Source organism: Mytilus galloprovincialis, chromosome 6 (assembly GCF_965363235.1).
Source record: "Mytilus galloprovincialis chromosome 6, xbMytGall1.hap1.1, whole genome shotgun sequence".
Taxonomy (NCBI): domain Eukaryota; kingdom Metazoa; phylum Mollusca; class Bivalvia; order Mytilida; family Mytilidae; genus Mytilus; species Mytilus galloprovincialis.
Window position 1 is genome coordinate 81,860,969 of NC_134843.1, and position 24,475 is coordinate 81,885,443.

Consider the following 24,475-nt stretch of genomic DNA (forward strand, 5'->3'; position numbering starts at 1 on the left):
TAAAAAAAGAATTACAACAATTGCGTTAGTTTGGCAATGCTATTCGCAAGTGTAAAATACAAATTGGACAAATTATGCATTCTTAATGTCATTGAGGACCTGCAAAACATCAATGTATGAACGGAGATGTATGATTTATAGGTCATAAAAAAATTCTTATGTTTGCCAAAATAACGCATCTTTTTAAATGCATATTTAAATTCGAAGAATATCTAATTTTTATTGTTTAAACCTAAAATTATGACAATAACCGAACGTTTTAGTTATTTTTGAATTGGAGTGGAAATACAGTTATTAATGCATAAAATATAAATCTGTATTTCTTGAAAAGAGTCCGTGTTCACCAATACCACGCATCATGTGAGTTATAATAAACAAAACATTAAATCTTCAAGCAAAATAAGCTGCACTAAGATATTTTTTTTTTGTTTTAGGTTACTGCCAGTAAAAGAAAATTTCCTTTGTCGTCCAGTTTTCAAGGTAATTTGATGCGGCCATTTTTATTTTAGCTGTTCATTCTGTGTTCATACTTAATCATTTATTAGGAACTATATGTGTTCTGTGTGATATTTGTTCAGTTCGGAATATAATAATAATAGTTAAATTAAACTGTTTTTTACCGATATATAGGGTAAACGTAAAGTTAGGCAGCAAATACAAAGTAACCAAAAATAAAACAAAGGCAAATAAACTTATGGAAAGTACGTCACTAATGTTAAGAATTGTTAAACGTTTGTTTTATTTTGTTCTCTTTCGTCTTGTATTTACTGATATACGTAGCTATTTTTAGACCAAACTTTAGATTTATATAAAGTTGTTTCTTTGGTAGATTTGTTTTTATAAAAGAACGATTTCCAATAATAATAAAGAAATATATACATATCCTTCAACTATTTTGACATTAATTCAAGCTGTACGAAATTCTGTTTTTTATAGAAAATTCTGTGTAAACTTGTGAACAAAAAGCCATTACGTCCCCATACACCTGTAAGTTTGTTTGTCGCTTACATGCTCCGATAATTCTGCGTTTTGGAATAGGTTTGAAATATAAAAGCTTAAAACTATATATATATAGTTTACACCAATATTATTGCTTGCTTTCCGAGGGTTTGAGATATTAAACAAATATTGGTTTTGGGCGTAAGGGGTAACCTTTGACAATATGATAACTTTGATTGTAAGTTGCTATCCAGGGGTTCAAGTTTTTCAAAAAAGGCAATCCATGACAATTGTGTCTGAATAAGATAAACTTTAGTACTGCCAAAATACTGTCGTCCATATAATGTTCAGGTTCTTGTCATTAGGGTTACCCTATAGTGATACTAGTCAATAGAATAGCATGTTTTGGTTATTTACCCCAAAATAAATATTTTTTAATCAACTTGGGAATGGTTAAGAAACTTATTGGTATAGACAATAGCTTATGTAATCCTTATTATTAGTCGGAACAATCTGTACTCTTTTGTTTACAAAATATGTTTTTTACTTGCATTACAAAACGGCCAGAGTTTACGCGAGTTGAACAAATCATTATGTCACAGGGGTCTCATTTTATATATATATAGCTAAAACGAATCTCTGTTGTATACGTTAATTGAATAAACTGATGGTTTACGATTCTTTTTCTAACAAAATTACGTTACTGCATAACAACCTTTTGACAAAATAGTATAATTAAGACATCTTCTATTATCTATAATAAAATGAAAATTATTTCTTTACATATAACAAAAAATCTGGACCAATATTTCATCGTAGATGACATAACCAAATACGTCTAGATAAAACGTCTATGTTGTCTTCGTGCTGACACGCTCTTGCTTACATTTTTGATTATTTTTGCTACAAACACTCTAATCTATTTTGTATTTTAATTCATAGCTGGTTATTCGTTGTTGACATTGAAATAGACTTAAATCAAAAAACTGTTTTTTGGATTTTTGAGGCATAATCATCTGACAAACCAATCTTTCAACCGAACCATTTGTAGAAAAATATTGTTTTCTGGAAGGTTTAAATGCTTTGAAAATTTTATATTAAGTATTCAAAATGCAACATGTGTATAAACACTGCTTTCTTGATATTAACACAATTTCTTTTAAGTTAATAGTAAATTATGATACAAAACCAACAATTCAGAAATAGTTTTGCAAAGAAATTAGGTAGCCACATTCAAAGCAAGATCTGGGCCGTTGTTTCGATAGCGCAACATAGAAGTATAATACAGCCTGTCTTAAAGGTTTACAGATTTTTGTTATTGATTGAATCTGTGTACAAAACATAAATACTAACAAATTATAAATTTAGCTCACTTTGGGGAAGAAAATGGTGAGCTGCATGAACATGTGCTTAACCAACATTGTGTTGTTAACATTTTAACTACATTCTATAAACATTTATTTTATTTTTCACTGTACATTATTCGTTTGTTAAGAAATGAGAAGTTTTCATTTTCATTTCTAAAGAAAATTTGATTTTATAAGTTATAACATTCATTTTTACCCTTTAACAACTAGTACTGCTCTCTCCATTGCTTCAAATAAAAGTATCAGAAGTGTGCCGATGATCAATAGTTAGAATTCCGTTTCAAATTATCATGAGGCAAGAAATAAAATATTCGGTAAATTTGTATATGATTAGTGTTCTTGTATTTAAAAATAAATGATTGCAAAATCAGGTCTATAGCAAGATTAAGTTAACACACAGACACATCGTATTTGGAAATCGATTCGTAAACGTTTGTAAAAGATATGTGTAGTTAAGTGAACAAGCAGGTCGTAAAATGATAAAGCGATCTATGTTACCCTGTAAGTTGAGATTGAGGCAATATTTAACTGTTGAATCTTTTTCTGACGAAGCATTACCATTAACTCACACACTCAGGATTCATTTTAATCGCACGCTACAATTGTCACAGAAATTTTAATCTAGACTGGTCCTGTAAATATTGTTAGGCAAATTTAAGTCTGTACTGTTGTGACTTTGACCTTTGACCTGTTGAACTCAAAATGAATAGTCGTAATGTCCCTCAATGCGTATGATACATACAACATTGGGAAAATCAAAACAAGGGCACAACATTTGTTTTTCTTGAAAAAAAAACTTTTTATAAGTGACGATCTATTGGTAATGTCATTTTTATTTTAGTATAGTGTGTACATAAAAGTGAAAATATATTTCTTATTGAACCTTTACTTTTGACGAAGTGACCTCACACCTCCAAATATTCGCCAACATGCCCGTCTAACAAAAGCTGCTGTAACCTTTATCTTCGATTATTTATAAACAATCAAATTAAGCCGCGATCGTTTCATTTGCTAATATCAAACCTAGTTTTGTACAGAAATTCACATGCATATACAAAGTCATTTGACTTAAATGATAAAGACCTAAACTTTTGCGACTTGGCTTATAAATGATGCCATTTGGTAAATTAAAAAAAAAGTAATAATAAGGACTCTTTTGTACGGAAAATGAGACAAAGCATCGCAGTGGGTAGCATGTTCTCTGCGGTCTCACTGAGAAAGTCAACACAAATTAGGACCTGCAGTCTTGAGCACCTTAATTGTCAGTAATTGACTGATCTGTCTTTATAGTATAACCATATGGGATACTAATAATTTATTTCGGATCGGTTAAAGGTCAATGATTGACCGTTGTTTTTCATGAGGCAGATTGTGCATTGAATATTTTGTGTTTAACTATCAGTCATACACACATATGTATATATATTCCAGTACATCTATCTGTAGCTTAGATTATCAAAATGTATTTTTATTTACCTTGAAAAAAAGCCTTTTTTAAACACACTTTTACATATTTTCACGAGTTGCAATTAATTGACCTCACTTTTTTCATTGTTGCACATTTCTTCACCTTTGCATGCATGTAAATTATTTCCCTAGTTCTTTAATTCGATATAAGTTATTGTGTTGCATTCAGCATAAGACAAATAAGGCAAAAGATACCAAAGAGACATTGTCTTATCGGGGCCTTTTATAGCTCACAATGCGGAATGGGCTTTGCTCATTGTTGAAGGCCGTACGGTGACCTATAGTTGTTAATGTCTGTGTCATTTTGGTCTTTTGTGGATAGTTGTCTCATTGGCAATCATACCACATCTTCTTTTTTACAAAGTCATATATAGAAAGACAAAGTTTAAAACGACGAAAAGACAAACAACAATTCATTCATAGGGGAAGATTTCTGTTTTGTTTTATTTTATTACAAGTATATACAATAGCAGGGAAATTGTTGAATATACTACATAACGTTTTTGGTTATTATACATGTATATAACGATATATGATTTGGACGAATTTAAAACAGTATTGAAAAAATACAAATTGCACTGACTGTAATAATTTTGTTAGTTTGATAGATGACATTCTATGGTGTTTTGAAGTAGTGGTATTAAATTTCGTGTTTGCTCGTTTTAAAACAAATTAATGGTAGACCGATACATTGTAGTCTAGATTCTTAAAAAAAGGATTGATTTTTCGTGGTTTCTTTATATAAAGTTCTTTATATGAAGCTTAAAACTAATAAATTTCAAGTGAAAGAGAGTCAAATGACAATAAAATTAAGAAATCTGTGATATAAAGTTTAAAGAATGAAGGTACTCAATATCTATAGTATTTCTTCTTTTTACCATACATGCACTGACATTTAAAAGTAATATTTCAATCTCACAAAGAGAAGCAAAAGCTTTTTACTCCAGTTGACGAATATTTAAATACACCCAACAGGAATCAAAGAAAATAGGTTCTGCAAGAAATTTTCAAAGTACTTTCATCTCATGAAACTCCAAGTGCTTACGTTTTGTCAAATCGGAAAGTATGTATACTATTAAACACCGCATCTATTATATCAAGTAATTACATCCCTCGACCTTTTACAACAGATATAAATCATACATAGCTGTCCTCTTGCCATTTGTTATTTCAAAAGACAATGCCTACTGATGTTTCAAATACGGCGTAATTTTGCAATATTTTGCAATATTTCCAAACGTCAAAAGGGACAAAAGTGTGACCTCTAGTACGCAGGCTAATTTTTTTGTAGATTCAAGTTTAGTAGCACACTTTATGTAATCTAATTGCAAATAAGAACTGTTTTATAATTGGTCTGTGTATGAAATAAATACTGACCTGTTATATACATGTTTTCCATTCATGTATTTGTTTTTATTGATTATTACGTATATCATACCTCAATATGTGCTTCATTTCTTTTGAACTGTAGTGTTTCGTTCCCTTAAGGACACTGACATTTGTTTGAAAGCTCTTTTAAAAGAATTACAATTATATATGTTGTGCACAAATATAACATCGATACATATTACATACATATATATTTTTTTTTGCATGTACAAATCAAAGATTTTCATTTATCTTGAACACACATTGTTATTGTCTGACTAAGCGAAAAGGACTACATAAATGTTGAAAGCATTTACATAACCATTTCTATACTTAATAAACAAAATGGAAAACTATACATAGTAATAATAATTGTATTAACCATGACAGAGAACTATTGTAGAAGCAGAATATATGTTTTTCATACTTAGGAATGGATAAAGGTGTTTTTATAATTTTTATATAATAAATTATTTATTGATATAGTGTCAAAATCGTCTGCAGATAATTATATATATCTTCATTGATTTGTAATTTATTATCAAAATTTCAAATGCTTTTGACTTTGCTGTCAGTAGGATGGAAGCCACATGTTTGTATGTATCAAAAACAAATATGAATTATCGAGGATGAATACATTGTTTGGTATTAAACGTTTCAAGCATGCATTTTATTTAAATGAATGAAGGCAGGTTTCCATAAGCACGTTCAAACTCAATGCATGAAACAAAAATCATTCATGTAATTTTATAGCTAGTATGAAACATAGAGTATGGTATCTGCAGAATTCTCAAGTAGATGTATATCAAAGCGGATGTTATTTACCTTTAAAAACAGACTAGCAATCATAATTAACATTACCATGAAATGACTGAAAATCGATGACCATATTTATTTGAACAAAAGTGAATACAAGGGATTTTTTTTTTTATTTCTATAAAATTTTTGAAAGAACAAAAAGTTTTAAAACAGTTAGTGTTTTTTTTTATTTTCAACAGAACGCCAATAGGTTAACAACAGATGATATAGATCGTGTGTTTTCTTTATATGATCGTGTAAGTATTAATAACTGTCAGGCCTCTATACTGTACATACTGCCAAATTAGAAACATTGATATAAACATCTAATTTGAATCATTGTATATTTACATGATATTCATGGCTAGAAAAAAAAAAACAGACGAAGTACACAAAAACCATAACCCTAAAAGTAAAGACTGAGCAACACGAAACCGATTTAAACTAAGGTTGATCCGGAAAGGAAAGTAGAACGTACTCGACAAATTGCACTCGTCGTATATTTCAGGTTTTATAAACTGTAAAATATATTGTTCTGATTGTCATTTGCTGTACAAATGTGTTGTTAATAAGAAAGAACAGTTGAGAGTTTGATATAAAAAAAAATGCATTTTTGCTAAGGGCGTATGTCTTTTTTGTCTTTTCTGTCTTAGGCTCCATGGCATTTGTAAAATGACATCATATAGTGTTCCCACTGATTTATTTGTCATATTAGCAGAACTTTTTGTATTATTGTCAAGTCTCATTAAAACAAAGATACAATTATCCAGCTGAACATCATGACAATTACTGACTCTAATTGTATATTCATTGTATATTAGGGTTTTTCTTTATAGAAAACATAAACTCATCGATCTTTGTTGTCTCATTTGACAGGAATATAACAGTTGTTATTCATTCGATTGATGTATTGAGCTTTTGATTTTCCCATTTACCTAGGGGACAAACCATTTAGAATTGTACTCCGTGTTCGGTATGTTTGTTCTCTTATTTGCATAGATATAACATCTCTTATCGAAACTTTATATCAAATGTTATACAGGATAATAATGGGAACATTGAAGATGAAGAACTGTGTGGGTTCCTGAAAGATCTTATGGAACTAGTAGAAGAAGTAAGTATTGTTTTTGCAAACAAAAAAAAAACGTAAGGGAGAACATCTGAAATAAACACTTAGATGTATTCATGTCAAAAACCTCAAATTATGCTATATAATGTTAGACTGAAAAATTCTACGTTAAACAATTAAAGTATTTTTCTTAGCTAACAATATCCTCAATTTCATACACGTGATTTGGTTAGGAAACTTGTCGAATTCGTGTTCATTTTCTTAAAATATTTGACCTTGCTTTATTTGCTGTTCTTTTAATGTCTTTTTTGGTTTTGTCCTCCCAAATTTAATATCCGATTATTCGTATTTTGAAAAGGAACTTGAACACCACATATTTTTAATCCAAGGGATTGTTTTTGTTTATATATCAAGCTTTGTGTGCAAACATTAGTACGCTTTTCATATATGAAACATGATTTGGTGGTAAGTTATTGCCGTACCATGAAATTTGAATTGCTTACACATAATACGTGAATTCAACTAGCATTAAATTGAAAGGACTGTTATCAATAAATGTACATATGAAGCATGTCGTATTATGGGGGAAATTGTACATGCTATTGAAGAAAGTATATATAAGATCTTCATTTAAAAAGATACCACAACTCTGGTTAAGTCTGCTGCATTTAATGACTTTAATTTGGAAATTGAAAAAAGGAGATGCAGGCAAATTGTCAAACTCAAACTTTCATTCTAATGTAACAACATGTCAGCAGCGTCCGCATATGTAGTATCTCCTAGTTGATTCAATAATTTGGGTTTCCAGTCAGGACCTCCCTGATAGAGTGTTGTTGCTTACGTATACATAGAAGTTATTGCACCAGGGTTTCATTTTGATAGTTAAGATCATTTCTTCGAAAGATTGCGGACGCTATCATAATAAAGTTGACCGTTATGGATTGTTCTTGTCACAGATGACCAAGAATATGTTTCAATGTAGTAGCCACAACTTCATACTGTAACTTGTCATTATCAATCGGACTACATTCCAGTAGAAGTGTGAATCTGTTCGCCTTCTCGAAGCACATGTTTCACCGTTCTTCATATGCTTACGTTCCTATAGTTCTTCCCTTAGTTATCTGACATGTGTTGACTGGTTTTAATTCTTTGTTTTCCTGTTTGGACATTTGCTTTGACTTCTGAATATTTATTGTTCCCTTGTTTTTTTCTGCTTATTTCAAATGCTGAAATAACGGTAGGTGGTGTACAGACTTTATAGAGAATTACCATATATAAGTTGCTAATCAAAATATTTTGTGACTCATCTTTCATTAAAATAAAGTATTTTCTATTTTTAAATGAGGTCACTGGTAACTATTAATAAAACAGTAGTATTACAACACCCGTTATCAAACATGAAATATATAGTCAGACTATGTTTCTAATGAGCATATTCATATTGCGGAATAATTTATCAGACAGTCCATTTTACGACTAAATATCATTTCTTAGTAATAAAATGCGAAAATTAGTATTATAACTAATAATTATTGAAAGTAATCTGTAGTTAAATTTAGAGTTGTTATACTAGTATATATAACGGGTACACAAGTGTTCATGTTTTCATAATTTCAAATGATTATTTGATACAGAACCCAAAGGTATGGTATTAATTTATTTGTAATTAGATTAATGGTGACAGTTTTTTTTCTTCCCTCGGCTACGACCTGCCTAATTTAGTTGACTTGATGCAACCTGTTTATACACCAACTTGATTATTATGACTAAAGAAGGAAGGATTGGGAACTTTGGATTTCTTGATTTATGTTTCAATTTTCACTACACTAGTTTTAGCTTAAAATGCAACCTGATAATTTGTATGCGAAACAAGGGAAATAAATATGTATGATTATGTTTCTAGTGCAATCGATGCTTGCACATGAGCATACGTCTTATTGTAGAGTAGCCCTTTAATTAATTATAGACCAAAAGTAGAGATATGAAGGTGGAATTTGTCTTATTAACAAAAAGAATTAATAATTGGACATATATAATAATGCTGATAGATATTTAGAAAATATAAATCTTCACCGGGGAATGTTTGAAAAGTGACGAATGCCAATTAAAATTAAAATGGAATGTAGAGAGTAAACAAACTAATTTTGATTGAAAATATCAAAACATATATAACTCAGTTTAGCAATGTTTTGATGTAAATAATTGTTCCAAACTGATGTTAACCTAATTGTATTACAGTACTTAGTTCCGAGTATATTCAAAATCATAACTAAATGTTTGTACTTATGTTACCTTATTTTTGTGGTCTTGAGTTCAAAATATCCGGTATCAAAACAGTGAGCATTGAATACACATGCACACGTTTTCAAATACTCATGTGCAAATGAAGAAATTTTATATTACAATATCGATGAGTACATGTATATTAGTCATTTCTAATCAAGAATATCTCCATATTTGTCAAATGCAAACCATTTTGTCATGACTATATATAAAGTGGTTCATACAAAACGAAATTTAAAATAACAAAACAATGTTAGTGTTTCTTAAATATTTATTGTCGTATTGCATATTAAAGAATAGTTGTTTTCTTTAAGCATTTTACTCTGAGGAAAAGACGTGCTCGGTACATTTGTAGTGATGCAGTTCTAAAAAAGGTATAAGATATATGGTTACACATTTGTATGATATCTATCAATTAATAACAATGAAATTAAACTAACCTGTCATTCTATATTTGTCAGGATTATGACGAAGAGGACCTACTTGAATGCAAAGAGATACTGCTAGAAAAATGTGATTTGAATCACGATGGCAAGATCAACAAAAAAGAATTGGCAATGGTTCTTATGTCATATAACCGGAACCCAACCTCTGACGAAACGGATCTAAATGAAGAGTCGGGATAAAGATATTATTTGTGTTGAATATGTTTGCTTATTGTTCTTTCTTTTATGTTTAAAAATATTTTTATTATTGTCAAATTTGTTCAGGCTGTCAAGATGAATGTTACGATTTGAAAATTATTTTGATCAAAAGAAGAACTTAAAAGAAATACTATACTTAAAATGCAGTATAGTTATAGAATGAAATATCATTTTTTATGGTTACATGTATATATCAATCTGAACAGATTAAAAAATACAATTTAATTGAACTTTTATTAGATTCTTCATATTGATTTTTTTAAATGAACATTGATGTGTTTAATCTAACTTAAAAGAAAAAAGGCAGGTATTGAGGCATGCATTTCAGAATTGCTTTAAAGATTGATTGAGACGATACATTTTTAATCATCTGCATAGTGCATACTATATTCGTGTATCTTTTTATGTTTATAACAATATTCATATTAACATTATAAGAACAGAGAGGCTGGTCCTTACTTATGGAATCATTGGATGCATTTCTTCATCACACGTTTTGAATGATGGGAACTTGACACTGCGTATAAGAAAACAACATTACCTTGATTTTTTTGGATTTTTTTTTTAGATTTATAGGATATTGATTGATAACTTATAATCAAAATTGGTATCTACAGATTTATTAGTTTGGTTTTTACATATTATTAATTGGTGTTTTGTTCAAAGCTACATATTTTTCGTATCTATAGATGTCGGTATATAAGCGAGAAATTTCAAACATCCATCTGGTTTGTGAAAAGTGCACTACATTAATTGAAAAGCTAATTTTATTTTTGTTGTTATTATATCAAATTGCATTTTTAATTGAAAAAATTATTAGTAAATTAATACATGTTCTATGCTAAATTTATATTTTAACTTTATACGTAATGAAAGAAGAGCATATTTTGCTGTTTATGCATCAACAGCGATTCAAGAGAGATAACTCTACATTTACAAATTGATAAATAAAACTACATTTTTATAATATGAATACAGAACGTGTTGTACTATGTTGTTAGACTTGAAATTTTGATTTTGAATTGTGCTTGCTTGTAATGTACGTAAACCTAAAAAAAAAATAATGCACTTTAATTCAACGAATGAAAAACGGTGCAGATTGTAAGTTTTTTGTCGAAATATGTTGTCAGATTTTAAATGATGCTCATGAAAATAAATCTTTTTGCAAGCTATCAAAATATTGTTTAATTACAAAAAAGCATTGCGGGATAACTTGGTAATCAGATTGAACATTGTTTAACATACAAAATAATTGCAATGACAAAAACAGCATACAATCAAAACAAATTCAGACAGACGAAAACAAATCAAACAGATGCATTACCCCCAAAATGATGAGATATTTAAAACATGTTTATAGAAAATGAAAAGAAATTCCTATTAATTAGGAGTCTCGATGAATGACACATACATTTTTGTACACATACATTTAATGTAATATTGATAATTTACGAATCTTCAGGAGATATACGTCCATTATGGGATTGGACTTTTAATGCAACTTTTTATAAACACTGTTCGGAAGATAAAATCGTATTCAAATAAAATACACTTTACATAAACTTTTAATATAATTGTGGATATCTGCTTATACAATAATGTATTTTCTAAATAATTTTGACTTCGTGAAGTATAGATATTTATTCATATTAAGACTTAGATTGGTTTATAGTAAGCTTAACCGAAAAGAAACCTTTGAAAAAATACCCAAACAAATCAAACAAATAAACAAACAAGTAGTAAAAAGCAAAATCAATGTCGTGGGCTACAGAGCTGCATCACGTGGCAAAACATTGATCGTTGAAATTCGAATAGGTTCAGCTGATGATAACTCACGATGTTTAATAACTAACAATCTAATATATCGATTTTACATTTTAAAACGGAGATTTCGTATGATTGCCTACCAGGTAACTATCCGCTAGAGATCAAATGATGGAGATGTAAGCAATTATAAGTGAAACGTATGGAATTCAACAACAAGAAAATTCGTACCGCATAGAAAATTTTAAAGGATCCCGACAAAACAAATAGAAAACCCACGTCTTGATGTAGATATGACTAAAGTAAGATGTGCAATCGACCTCGTTTACACAAAAAAATGCCTGTATCAAGTTAGGAGGTAGAAAAGCTTTAGCATTTCAAAAATTCAAAATTTTATAGAAATAAGCTCGATGAGGAATATTTCTTATATTATCCCTATGTATACTTCTAATGTAATGTAACGATAAGTGCAACTTAGCAAAATGCTTTTGTGCGGTTGAATAATTTGCAAATTTTATAAACGTTTTCAAATAATAATGATATAGGATTGACACAAATATTTGTTTATTTTTCTCATGAAATTTTAATGATTTTACTTAAACGAGCACCAAAACGGGTGCCACATGTGGATCTGAATATGGTGATCCTTCCACAGCACCTGCGATCACGCCCAGTGTTTGGTGGGGGCTCATGTGTTGTGTGTACTGTTGTTTGCCTGCTTGTCTGTTGATCCTTTTCCGTTTTAACCATGGGGTAGTGAGTTTATTTTCTACTTATGATCTTGAATGTCCCTAAGGTATCTTTTGCCTCTATTTGGAAGCGTCTGTCTTGTCATTCATTCGCTTTTATTGTATGTTTTAGCTAATTTTTAAAGAGGTTTTTTTTTACCTATATTCACTTAGATACGCCTTATTGGCTCTGGTGGATAGCTGTTAATGTACATATTTTATTGGCAATCATATCACGTCTCTGTATTTGATATTGTAAGAAACGTAGAGCTTGGTAAATTGGCTATAACTTTAATCTCCAACGAATAATAGAATACATTATACAGGCGCAGTTAAACAATTAAAAACTAAAAAAACTACTAACTATAAACGAAATATATGAGTATAACAAATCAACGAAAAATGTTGACACAGTAGATAGATTAACATAGAAAATACAAGTCAGGAAGACAAACACCTATTTAAGAATAACAAATATGTAATTGTCCTAAACAGGTCATTCCCCCTAAGTATGTCTATTCCCCCAAAACTTGTTCACAAAATCATATCTCGTCAAAATGTGACAGCCCTTCACCCCCAAAAAAAACAACAAAAAGGTGTCCATCGATTTGTCGAATATGTAAATGACACGCTTTGGCGTCCTTCAGTGACAAGACTTGGTTGGTAGTTCAGTGATGTCGTATGAACACGTCTTCTTACCCTTCCTAGTTTTTGGTGGGGTTCGTGTTGCTTATTTTTTAGTTTTCTATGTTGTGTCATGTGTTCTATTGTTTGTCTGTTTGTCTTCTTTAATTTTTAGCCAGGCGTTGTCAGTTTGACTGTCCCTCTGGTATCTTTCGTCCCTCTTTAAAGGGGGATTGTACAATTTCGTTTTAGTAAGAACATGTGAGCAGATTTCATCAGGGAATTTTCTGAGTTAACTTGAAACAATTACTTGTTATTTTCAAAATAACACATGTGAGAGTTTCAGTTATGTGTAAATATTGATTTTGTAAACACATCAGAGTCGAACACTTGTTAGCTATATGGTATACGAAAACAACTTATAGAAATTAACACAATATAATGTTATAATAGTGATTTAAAACTATATTTTGTTTCTATCACTTTATTGCTTAGATAATGTTATGTCACTATTATTTCATACGATTGTGAAATGGACAAAATGGATATTTTACTTATAGTGTAAGGACAAATAGGTTATAAACCTCATCCAGAACAATATTTCATCCCACATTTACATTTTTCAATCAGGCATCTTGGAGAGTTCGTTCACGTTTATGTCAAATGACATAAGTATTAAAAAAAATATTGATTATCAAATGACGGAATTGATAACCAATTTGATGTCAAGCTCGCCCATTTTTATGTAAATGTAAAATGGCGAATACAGTTTTCATACTCTACTGACATTGTTTACAAATCTGAAATATAAAAATAGTCAAAGAATGTTTAAGAAGTATCTTTTTAACATCACATTGGCAATTTCAAGATTAATCCCGATACAAAACATATTCGAATTTTAGAACTCTCTGATTTATTCAGTATATACAGAGACTCTTAAGAAAATATTTTAATGTTTTAATGCGAATGTATGATGTGGACTATAAACATTCATCAGTGGAATTACTAAGTGTAGACAGTATCATTAATAGTGGGAAAGATATTGTGGGATACATTTTATCTGTTGAATGAAATGCAAACTGTAAGTTTTGAAACTATCATTGGACACACTGGCAATTGGATTATAAAATTGAACCTATTTTCAATTGTATTTTAGTACATGCAAATGAATACTTTAACCGTTCATGCGTGTCATTTCGTTTGAGGAGTAGATAACTTTATGCCGTTTTGACTGCTTACTTTTCCTAAACATTCGGTCTGTACTGTGTATCCAGTCACATAGTCCTATGACACCGTAGTTTCCGATAAATCTGAAAAATATGCAATAGCTACCATATGATATGGTACATATACAGCGAGTTCATCTAATTATTGTTCAAATTCTAAAATACAGTGCACACATATCAAATAAAGGCGAATAAGATATTTTATTCATAATTTGAAAAAGAGTGCTGTTTGTAGCGACTTCATCAAGACGACAATGTTTCAGTTGAAATTGATATGTTTAAAGAATTTTGACATTAGGTTATATAAAATTTTCTGAATCCATCACTTTGTTAGAGTGCAAAACAAATGCACATGCAGAACATGCAGAACAATCACAGAATATAACTATTAAGGCAACATGGTACAAATGTATACATATTTAAGTTTACTTCTTTATATTCCTTATTTACTTTCATGCTTTTTGTTAATTATGTGTGCACGTTTAGTATGTGCCAGTCCATTAATTAAGTCCTGTAACCCAGTGGTTGTCGTTGGTGGCTGTCTGTCGTACTTGTTTTTCGTTCAATGTAAGTTATATATTTGTTGTATTATTTGTCTGTCGTAATTTTTAACAATATTTAACTTTATGTAAAACTGAGATTTATCGAACGGTTGAGTTTTGCTCAATCATATAACTAGCATAGTGCCCAGTATCTATATCTTCACTTTATATTTAACGTGTATACGTAGTTGTCTCATTGGCAATCTTACTTATCTTCTTATTTTTATATTATCAATATATATTTTTCTAAAATCATAATAGAAATTGTTTCATTTGTTCTAACTATAAGGGTCTTAAAACACTTTAATGGTTGATCGTTAAAACAGCAAAAAATTAACTAGAATTAAAACCAAACGCTACCTATGTTACTGCAACAAATGTGCAAGAGTTTAAAAGTGTACAAGTGCATATACCTACATTTTATCAAACGGGTGTGAGTATAACTTACTTAAGATGATGGAAGTCATGAAACTCTGGAGAAGGTAAAAATGGTAGATGATAACCACTATGATGTATTATAGTAACAGCAGTGGCTAGGATGTACCATGTCCATGTAGTTATCAGGTTACTACCACAGAGGAATGGCCCGGCCGCCACTGGTAATAGGTTGGAGAATATGTACTCAAATGGATGTGCGTACACTGCCTCGATACCGATAGGTGATGTCCACTCATGATGAAGTTTGTGTATCTTTTTGTACAATAAAGGCGTGTGTAGTAACCTGAAATGGTAAAAGAGAAATATTTACTGATTACATAAATGTTTAGTGGTTTCCGCCAAACATCATTGACAAGAATAGAAGAGTCAAGGATGTGTCTTTTGTATACGAAATGTTCATCATAAGCCTGGCAACGGACAAGAGTTTTTTACGCATATTTTTCAATACAACAATATATAGAAATCGATTGTTATTTTTGTCTTATTTGTTCTGTATGTATGTGTGTTTTTCTTGTTTTTTTTATATAAACTTTTTTTTTTTATATTCTAAGGCATTTTCCTCAATGATGCTAATTATATTATGCATATCATATAATTATATTCATTTATTCAAATCAATGTAATTTGTTTTATCTTTATGAAAAATAAACGTTCACTTGTTAAGCAACTAACGTTGTAATGGGTAATAGTACGAAAAATGTTAGGGCCGATATAAAAAACAAAGCCCCAAAAACAACCTGTGTATAGTAGAATCCTACTTCTTCAATCAGTATACATAAGGCAATATGTGTAATCAGCATTGTTAAAGATGGCAATGTCAACGTGACGTCACATCCTCTCCAACGTTGCAAATAATAATGCACAATGCTGAATGGTAAACCGATGACTATGTAATTAACGTTCAAAACGTTAATAAGTTTCTTTAACTTTTCTTTGCTGACCTGGAATTCAAGAGGTAAAAACAGGCTATAATAGACATCAGAACTATTAGGTGCGCGAAGTATTGAGATATGGTCCAACATTCACTGAAAATGAATAAAGAAATTTAAAATTTGATGTTGTTACATGTGAGCGTTATTTGAAGTCGCTGTTTCGTTATATTGAAAGGCCTTTTTTTGTTATATGTGTTATTTTAAAAAATACATGTATGTCGAATTTTCAGTACACCTCATGCTAATTTTTTTTATTTCTCATGGAAATTGCAGCTGTAGGATTTAAATGAAAGTTTGTAGGATTTACGAGTCGGGACATTAATAGTAAACACGATTTAGATCTATTTTGATAAATTTCAAACATATTTAAGTACGATTTTTGCGCAATTCGTGTGCATGCAATGTCACAGTAACCCATTTCAAATGATTTTTTTTGTTATTTTCTGATAGCCGTGATATCGGCATAAGAGACTTTCTTAGAACGTTAATAATAACTCTAACGAAAAATCGTAGCTTCTGTATTATTATATGTATCTTTTTGTCAACAAACTAAATTCAATCAGCGTACAAGAAATAGCGCTACTTAAATCAGCCGTTAAATTGCTCTCCCTGTAAATTTTGAACTAGACAGTAATGATTTCAAAAGTGCAAAGAAAACTAAACATTGAAAACAGCACTTTTCATGCATAACAGTGAAGATAAAAGAAATGTCAAGACATTTAGTGAAAAATAATTGGGGGTACTTTTTTGTCATATCTATACTGTTACCAACATATTGATATATAACACCAATGTAATACTTGTAAAAAGTGCAATAACGTTTTGTAAACCAAAATCACAACAGAAAAACATTATCACATAAAAGCATTCAAAAATGAAGAACTTTGTCTATCCTGTTACAATGGCTGCTATGGTTACAGTAACAGGATGGACAATAGTAGACAGAAACTTCTTTAAAAAGTTTATAATAACATATAGTTGCACACTTAATGCAGTATTTCGTTGTTTGAACTCATCTCAAGGTTATAAAGTGTTAATCTTTGCAATTTAGCATTTACAGGTGCAATACTTCTAACGGTAAAAGGATAGACAAAAAAGATAACAGGAAAGACCTTTACATAGTGATATATCATTAACGTTCCTGTTACCAACAAAATAAGTTCAAAAGTAAACCAACATGCAAAGGATTTACTTCATGTTGGGTTTATTTGAAAGAAAGATAAAATGCGGAACATAATATATTGCTGTCTTAGACTTGCATTGACAAACAATCTATTACTTCACAGAATGTATGTATATAGACGTTTTTTTCTCTTGAAACCCTTTTATTGGCTACGAAAAACTAACTTCAAATTTTATCGAAACCTTTTCTAAATAACCCAAAATTTTTCTGAACATGTTAACAGGAGAGACAAAATATTGCACCCCCTCTAAAAAAATGTTTCAAAATATTCTTGTATGATATAATCAAGATTGCATCTTTTTATATGTTGTTCTGTAAGTTTTGTTTACTTTGATTTGCTAGTGATGAGGAATGTTTGAATAAGTAACTTTAAATCAATTTTGCAATTTTAATTCGACATTTTTTTTTAAAACGACGAATATGGCTCCTCAAGGGATAAGGAAATAATACATCCTCGCCTTTTAATTGTCGCGTGTGCATGCCTGATAAAAGAAAATACAGAAAAGCGTACTGAAAACAATACAAAACAATCATATATATTTGATTTATCGTAACGTTATTTGTTTGCTACCGATGACCATCATGTGATATGAGAAGGGATGTAGAAGCATGAAAGCAATAACGATATTACTCTGAATGCAGAAATTATTATATTTTTTATCTCTATTAAAATGACACTCTATTCCGCGTATATTAAAAGCTACAGGTTGCACTTTGATAAAGTTTATTTTCAAACCGCGCCTCTTTTGGGGAGATATATAATATTCATAGATATGTTAATTTTTTAACGTACTGGTTTCCAGATATGATCTCTGTGTTTCATCTCATAGCAATACTTTCGAATGTTACCAGTATAGAAAAACATGGTAGCGCCTATAATTTTTTTCTAAGGAGGTCTAAAAGTGCCGGTATTTGTAGTATATAATTTTAGTTACAACTCTTAGAAGTTTAGGGAATATTAATGTTGAAAATGTGCCGCACAGTCCTATATTTTGACCTTTGAATAAAATAGTAGTGCATTTCAACTTTGCATTGTGAGATATAATTTTTCACGAAACTTCATAGTAAAAGTGGCACAGTTTTAGCCGCAAAAGGAGTTTCTATGGTAAATTGCATTGTCTATAATTACAGAAATGCAACCTACAGCTATAAATTAGATATATGTTTTAAGTGTAACTCATATTACGTTGGAATAATATGTATTTGCGTTTTGATTATGTGATGATTTATAGTATGGTGTTCTATATACCGGTGTATTTGTGCCTGCCTGTACTTTGTATTTCATCATCCATTTTGGCTTTTGGTATAAATCAGCGTATAGGAAAAATCCTCCAACTAATAGGAAAGACGTCCCAAAAACTAAGTTCATACCTGTAATCAATATAAATACAATATCAATTTTGTTTTAACTAAAACTTTTAATATCAGAAGCGCTTTTCTGGTTTTACCTTCAGCAGGATTTTTTAAAACCGATATTTGAAAGCCAACGATGTGTAAGAACCAAAGCAGTTAAAGTGCTCCATAACCTAAAATGACCTCAATAAAAGTTAAACGCATCTATTAAAGTATAAAGATATGAAGATGTGGTATGATTGCCAATGAGACAACTATCCACCGAAGACCGAATGACAAAGACATTAACAGCTAGAGGTCATCATACGATCTTCAATTACAAACAAAGCTCATACCACATAATCAGCTATAAAAAACACCGAAATGACAAATGTAAAACAGTTGTAACTTACAATAGCAGGTTGAATAATGTCTAACGACTCACCCTAAAACACCATCATATAATAAATTATCGATTAATATATATCAACCTAATTTGAAAATTTAAAAAATGACGTGGGACTTTGCAGGGAAAACTAGTTGCATTATAACTGATATTAAAAATAAAACCGTTTATGATGTTAACACTGTAATATAAAGCAATATCAACACAGACTTCGTTTACACATGCACAGAAAAGCTCGTGAAGGGTTTGCATTTTCCGCTATGCTACTGTAGTTGTATTGCTCATGGCAATTTTAAAATTGCATTTTAGATTGCATTGCATATAAACATTTTGTCTATGATAAGGCTACATTGTTGGTTACGCTTGGCATATGAATGCGCCTTATATTTGCAATTTGAATTGCGAGTTATATATTTCTGTTTTCTTTTGTTTTTTTTTTAATTTTGATTTTTCTTATTGATTTTACCTTTGCAATGACAAACACTTGCATGTTTTTTTTTATATTTTGTTTGCACCAATCCGTAGAGCTCTCAATCTGTTCCTATAATTTTTGTGAGCAATAAATGTTATGGCTATTGGGTAAGATATGGCTTTGATAATGTAGAAATGATTAGGAATTCCCTTCGACTGTTTGGTAAAGTATATTCAAATACATGTATATATAAATTTGTATTGCAGATTAATTATCTGCATTGTCTGAAATCCAAATATTCCCCTTAAATTCATTGCTAACCTATCAAGGCCAACATGTACAATAATACGACATTTCCTAAATAATAAAGTAGAGCTGAAGCAACCTCGTCAATCGACGGAATTGAAGTTTTGCCATTGGACCGTGTAACTTCAGAGGAGACCAGTTGTCTTGCTTTCTTTATTTCTTTGAGTTTATAAATAAACCGACAATTTGGTCTGATTTTATAGCCGATCATGTAATTAGTAAACACAACATAACTCGCGCTTTAGATCTTAAAGCTTATATTCTTTCTTTTCTTTGATTCAGCTTATATCTTTAAAAAATGAGCATTAACAATGAATTTGGGAAACATTTATAATACGAAAACTTTTGTTTCAAGTATAAATAAAAGCGGAATTTTGAAATGATATATCGTAATAAGCAATAAGTCTAGCCCAAATATTTCATAATAGTTTATAAAACATTGTGGATGTATTATTCGCTTGCAAGTGAATAAATCGACATCATGAATCCGTATTCATGTGAACCTCTATATAACCCCTTAGACTTTTTGGATATACGTTTTAATATGTTAAAAATCAAATATGAGATTTTTAGTCAAACTGGTGGATAAGAATGGGACGGTAAATGACCCAAATAAAAATGTTATTAATCTGCAAATAATGATAGATGTACAAAATTGGTATACACTTCTTGAAAAGCATCTAAACAGAAAAACAAGTCGTTATGTTGATAAGTTGCCCATTTACAAACAGGACTAGTCAAAATTGCGTGGTTACAAATTTGGAGAACAAATAGCAGCTGACTGTAAATGCTGTTAAACATATATAATATATATATGGGATCAGATCAGCTGTCCTATCATAAACATACATTAAACGGGATTAATCTGTCGACAATTCATAATTGTAATGACATATTATCAATGATTATATATTTATATAGATATGTTTATAGTTGCTTACTCACTCCCTTACTGCGCATTTTTCTCTTCGAGATTTATCCGATAAAAGGTAAATTATATATGATTAAAAAATAAATAATTACTAACCTACAATATTGATTAATGCTTCCGACTCCATTTTACGATAGGTGATATATTTAAATAACTGAACTGAATATGCGACATGATAACCTTTATCAGTTAACGAAAGAAAACAATCACTGTGTACAAGGTAGTAATCGAGTGAACGATTCACATGGATTTACACCAAAATGAATAACTGGATAATCACATGTTTAATCTGGTGCAACATCAAAACCAGCAATACACACTTATATTTTGCCAAACTACACATTTTACACGAACAGACACAAACCTTGACCTCTGTTTCATTATAATCATTAATGCAATTGCATATTCCAGAAGGCTGACAAGCACCAACCTGCTCTTTATTATACTTGGCGTAATAGTATCTTACATCGTAATTCTCCTCTCAAATTTGATATGTTTTAGTTTGTAACCCAGATTTGTTTTTTCTCAATTTATTTATGAATTTCAAACAGCGGTATACTACTGTTGCCTTTATTTATAAATGAGACAATAATCTCAAATATCCTTTCTATAATAATAACGTACCGTACAAATCCTCATCATCACCTTCGTAGACTTCATACGAATGACAATATACCACAATAGTACCCTTAGCATTTATAAAAGTGCCCCATTATTTGTATTCAAGCTCACTTTGGGACACAGTTTCAAATTTGACCTGACCCAAGGTTTACCCTCTAACTATCGTATTCTTTTCTATGTTTTATTAAAGTTTATATAATGCATAAAATACGTATTGATAAGGCTTCTACCGAACTATAACTAAGGTAAACTATTGAACCTATGATGGAAAATTATCAAACATTTATGTAAATCAGAATAGTTTTTACGTTGTATGCAATTTTTAAAATCTGATATCTCCAATTTTTACTATATTGCACATATTATATATTTTCTACGTATACTATAACTTGTAATGGATTATATGTGGAAGTCTCGACTTTTAAACCATTTGAATTGTCTTCCTTTGAACAGAAAAAAAAACAAATGAAACACCGTTAGTTAGTGGATTCATAATAACAAACTGAAAGCACTTAAACTCCTGATATTACAAAATACTGTCATACACTCCTCTATCTGTGGTAGATGTGCTTAGTTATAGACTTCACAAAACAATGACATAAAATATGCTGGCAGACACTGTATTCAATAAATTTGTAATGAACTCAGCAAATGAATATTTTTCGAAACTTAACAATCATGAGTATCGAAATGAGATATTCAATGATAGGTTAACGAGATAAAGTGTTTTTTGTCCATCTTCTCAATCAGTTTGTTTCTTAAGAATATCCATCATTTACGTCAACATGCCGTAACATTTCAACTTATCGTTCTCATCACATATACTTATATGATTGAAAACAGAAGAATGGGTATGAGTGCAAATGCGGAAACTCTCTATCTAAGTCAAAATGTGTAAAATACAAACAATTAAAGGCGAAATTACGGCCTTAAACACAGAGGCTAGTGTCATATCGAACAGCAAGCTATAAATGACCCCAAAAATAACTAGTGTAAAACATTGCAATCATTAGGAAAACAAAAGATCTAGTCTATATTTATAACCAGAAACGAGAAACACTTATGAACCCCATCAACAAACGATTACCACTGAGAATCCGGTTCCTGACTTAGGACAGGTGCAAAACAAATGCAGAGGGTTTCAACGTTAAAACATGCGCTAATCCTTATCTTAATATGAAAAAGAAGTGCAGCATAACAACGTGAACAGACATGAATCTATTTTTGTAACGATTTAGTGGTGACATACATAAAAGCTTGTACCAAACAAATGAAAGACAAGAAACCCCCCCCCCCCAAAAAAAAAAACGTTAATTAATTTCATGCCTTCGAAGCACTGTTCTGGAATAATCCGTATCAGGAACACAGAAAGCCGAATATTTAAAAGGCAAGGATGTATAAATACCGAAACAGTTGAACAGCTTTATGACGAAAAATACTTTGAAAAAAATAGTCAAATCCATCTGAGGTGACGTTGCTTGAGAGTGTTGAAACCTTACTGTCTTTATTTATAAACGGTCTATTTTTTTTAAGAAAGATTTGTTATAAATCATGGTAGCATTCGGTACTGATTACTGAGCCGATGATACCATACCGGGAACTGATAGTTCACAAGCAGAAGTACGGACTCAGAAATATGACAACTGTTTTCCATTCGTTTGATACGTTTTAGCTTTTGATTTTGCCATTTGTTCGTTTTGAATTTTCCTTGGAGTTTGGTAATTTTGTTATTTTACTTTAATGCTTAAAATGGAAATTTTAACCTTTTTACATACGATATAATTAACGTGTGTTCTATTTATTGGTTATCAAAAATAACAAGTAAAAGAGTCCGTTTGACAAATGAAACAAATTCAATTCGGATACAAAGGTAAAATTGAATTTACTTATATTAAATTTCGATTTTGTAAATATGTTTTTTGAAAAGGTATATAAATCATCGCTTTTAACGTTAACAGTAACGTGATACACATTCTTGCATAATTAATCATGCTCGTAAGAATCTTGGAAATGACAGAAAACTCGATTTAATTGAATTCTATAAATTACACGGCTTTTCAGTTTTCACAATATGAATTTCGTAAATTCTGCAGCTTTAAAGATTGGTGTTCATTGCAATAAACAGTTATATTATTACTAATAGACGATTCAATTTTGGTGGTCTTCAACGGTTTCAAAGCAAGAAAAGAAAACAAAATAACAACAAACAGCAAATCATGACTAAATATTCAATGGTCAAACAGAAAAATATAGAAAAACTTAGAGTTTTAAATTTCAATCGAAAATGATTCAAAGTGGTTATTTCTTGTAATTACTACAAATGAATAATCATATTATCAAAGCCATATAACCGGTTTTTTTTATATTTTATTTCGTCAGGTTTCACTGGTATCAATTTGTCGTAATTAGGATGGTTATTAGTGGTTTTAACCGTAGATTCCGTAATATCATTCCGCTATCGATCGGTTCGATGCCAGTCATATCTTTAAAGGTGTCTACCTATTGTTAATATTATCCATCGGAGCGTACATTATTTAATTTTAAGAAGATATCATTATAGAATACGCCAAAAATACAAGTACATTTGCCATTGTATCATTGTCGAATGCTGTTATATTGTAATATGTATTGTGATAATTAGTTTTTAAAAGAAAATAGATTCAATTATTAAAAGTGGAATCCCGAGAAATTTGACAATCTTAACATTTCCTGAAACGTCTGGTATGAAATGGAGTATGTTGGATATTTGTGGATTCTTATTTTGTACAATGCTTACATTTTTCTTATTGAAGGTGAGTTGAATTGATATTTGTTTAGTGAAATGCACAAAAATATGTATCACTACATATTTTTGTTAATAAAGTTTAAGAAAATACTTCAAAAACATTTACTGTTACAATTTTATGAAGCGAACATTTGTACGTTCATATAAATATGAAGGATTCTGTTTGCATTTTTTTTCGATGGAAGCAAAACTAACCGAGATTTGTTTTGGAGGATTAAAAAACAAATAATTGGTATCAGAAGATTTAAAACATGAAAAGAATATGATTGTTGTATTTGCAAAACTGTCGAGTTACATCTGTAGGCCTAAT

The 24,475-nt window shown here is 30.3% G+C and overlaps 2 protein-coding genes across 7 annotated transcripts in view; one reads left to right on the forward strand and one right to left on the reverse strand.

The window, feature by feature from the left end:
- The window catches only part of LOC143080491 (calbindin-32-like), a 66,583-nt gene extending 55,470 nt beyond the window's left edge, over positions 1-11,113 (forward strand). For 2 of the 6 annotated variants that reach the window (XM_076256351.1, XM_076256352.1), the window contains exons 8-12: positions 435-480; positions 937-987; positions 6,140-6,196; positions 6,982-7,053; positions 9,753-11,113. In XM_076256351.1, the coding sequence (XP_076112466.1) occupies positions 435-480; positions 937-987; positions 6,140-6,196; positions 6,982-7,053; positions 9,753-9,917 (391 nt within the window). In that variant the 3' untranslated portion in view covers positions 9,918-11,113. Of the gene's footprint in view, positions 1-434; positions 481-936; positions 988-2,307; positions 2,329-6,139; positions 6,197-6,981; positions 7,054-9,752 lie in introns of all 6 variants that reach the window. The other 4 variants (XM_076256354.1, XM_076256353.1, XM_076256356.1 and 1 more) reach the window with 2 other exon arrangements.
- A 2,382-nt stretch (positions 11,114-13,495) lies between these two features.
- LOC143080494 (fatty acid hydroxylase domain-containing protein 2-like) lies at positions 13,496-20,948 on the reverse strand. The gene is made up of 5 exons (XM_076256357.1): positions 20,856-20,948; positions 18,622-18,743; positions 15,996-16,198; positions 15,268-15,543; positions 13,496-14,361 (listed from the first exon to the last, which is right to left on the reverse strand). The coding sequence occupies exons 1-5, from the start codon at positions 20,884-20,886 to the stop codon at positions 14,226-14,228; spliced, it is 768 nt and encodes a 255-aa protein (XP_076112472.1). The 5' UTR covers positions 20,887-20,948; the 3' UTR covers positions 13,496-14,225.
- Positions 20,949-24,475: the final 3,527 nt, after the last annotated feature.

Bases quoted from the DNA above. Each gene is read 5' to 3' on its own strand.
- LOC143080494 (XM_076256357.1), bottom strand. From the start codon at position 20,886: ATGGAGTCGGAAGCATTAATCAATATTGTAG. The intron at 18,744-20,855 runs GTTAGTAATTAT...TATTGATTACAG, and splicing joins AGCATTAATCAATATTGTAG to GTATGAACTTAGTTTTTGGG. The intron at 14,362-15,267 runs GTAAGTTATACT...CATATTTTTCAG, and splicing joins CATGACTTCCATCATCTTAA to ATTTATCGGAAACTACGGTG.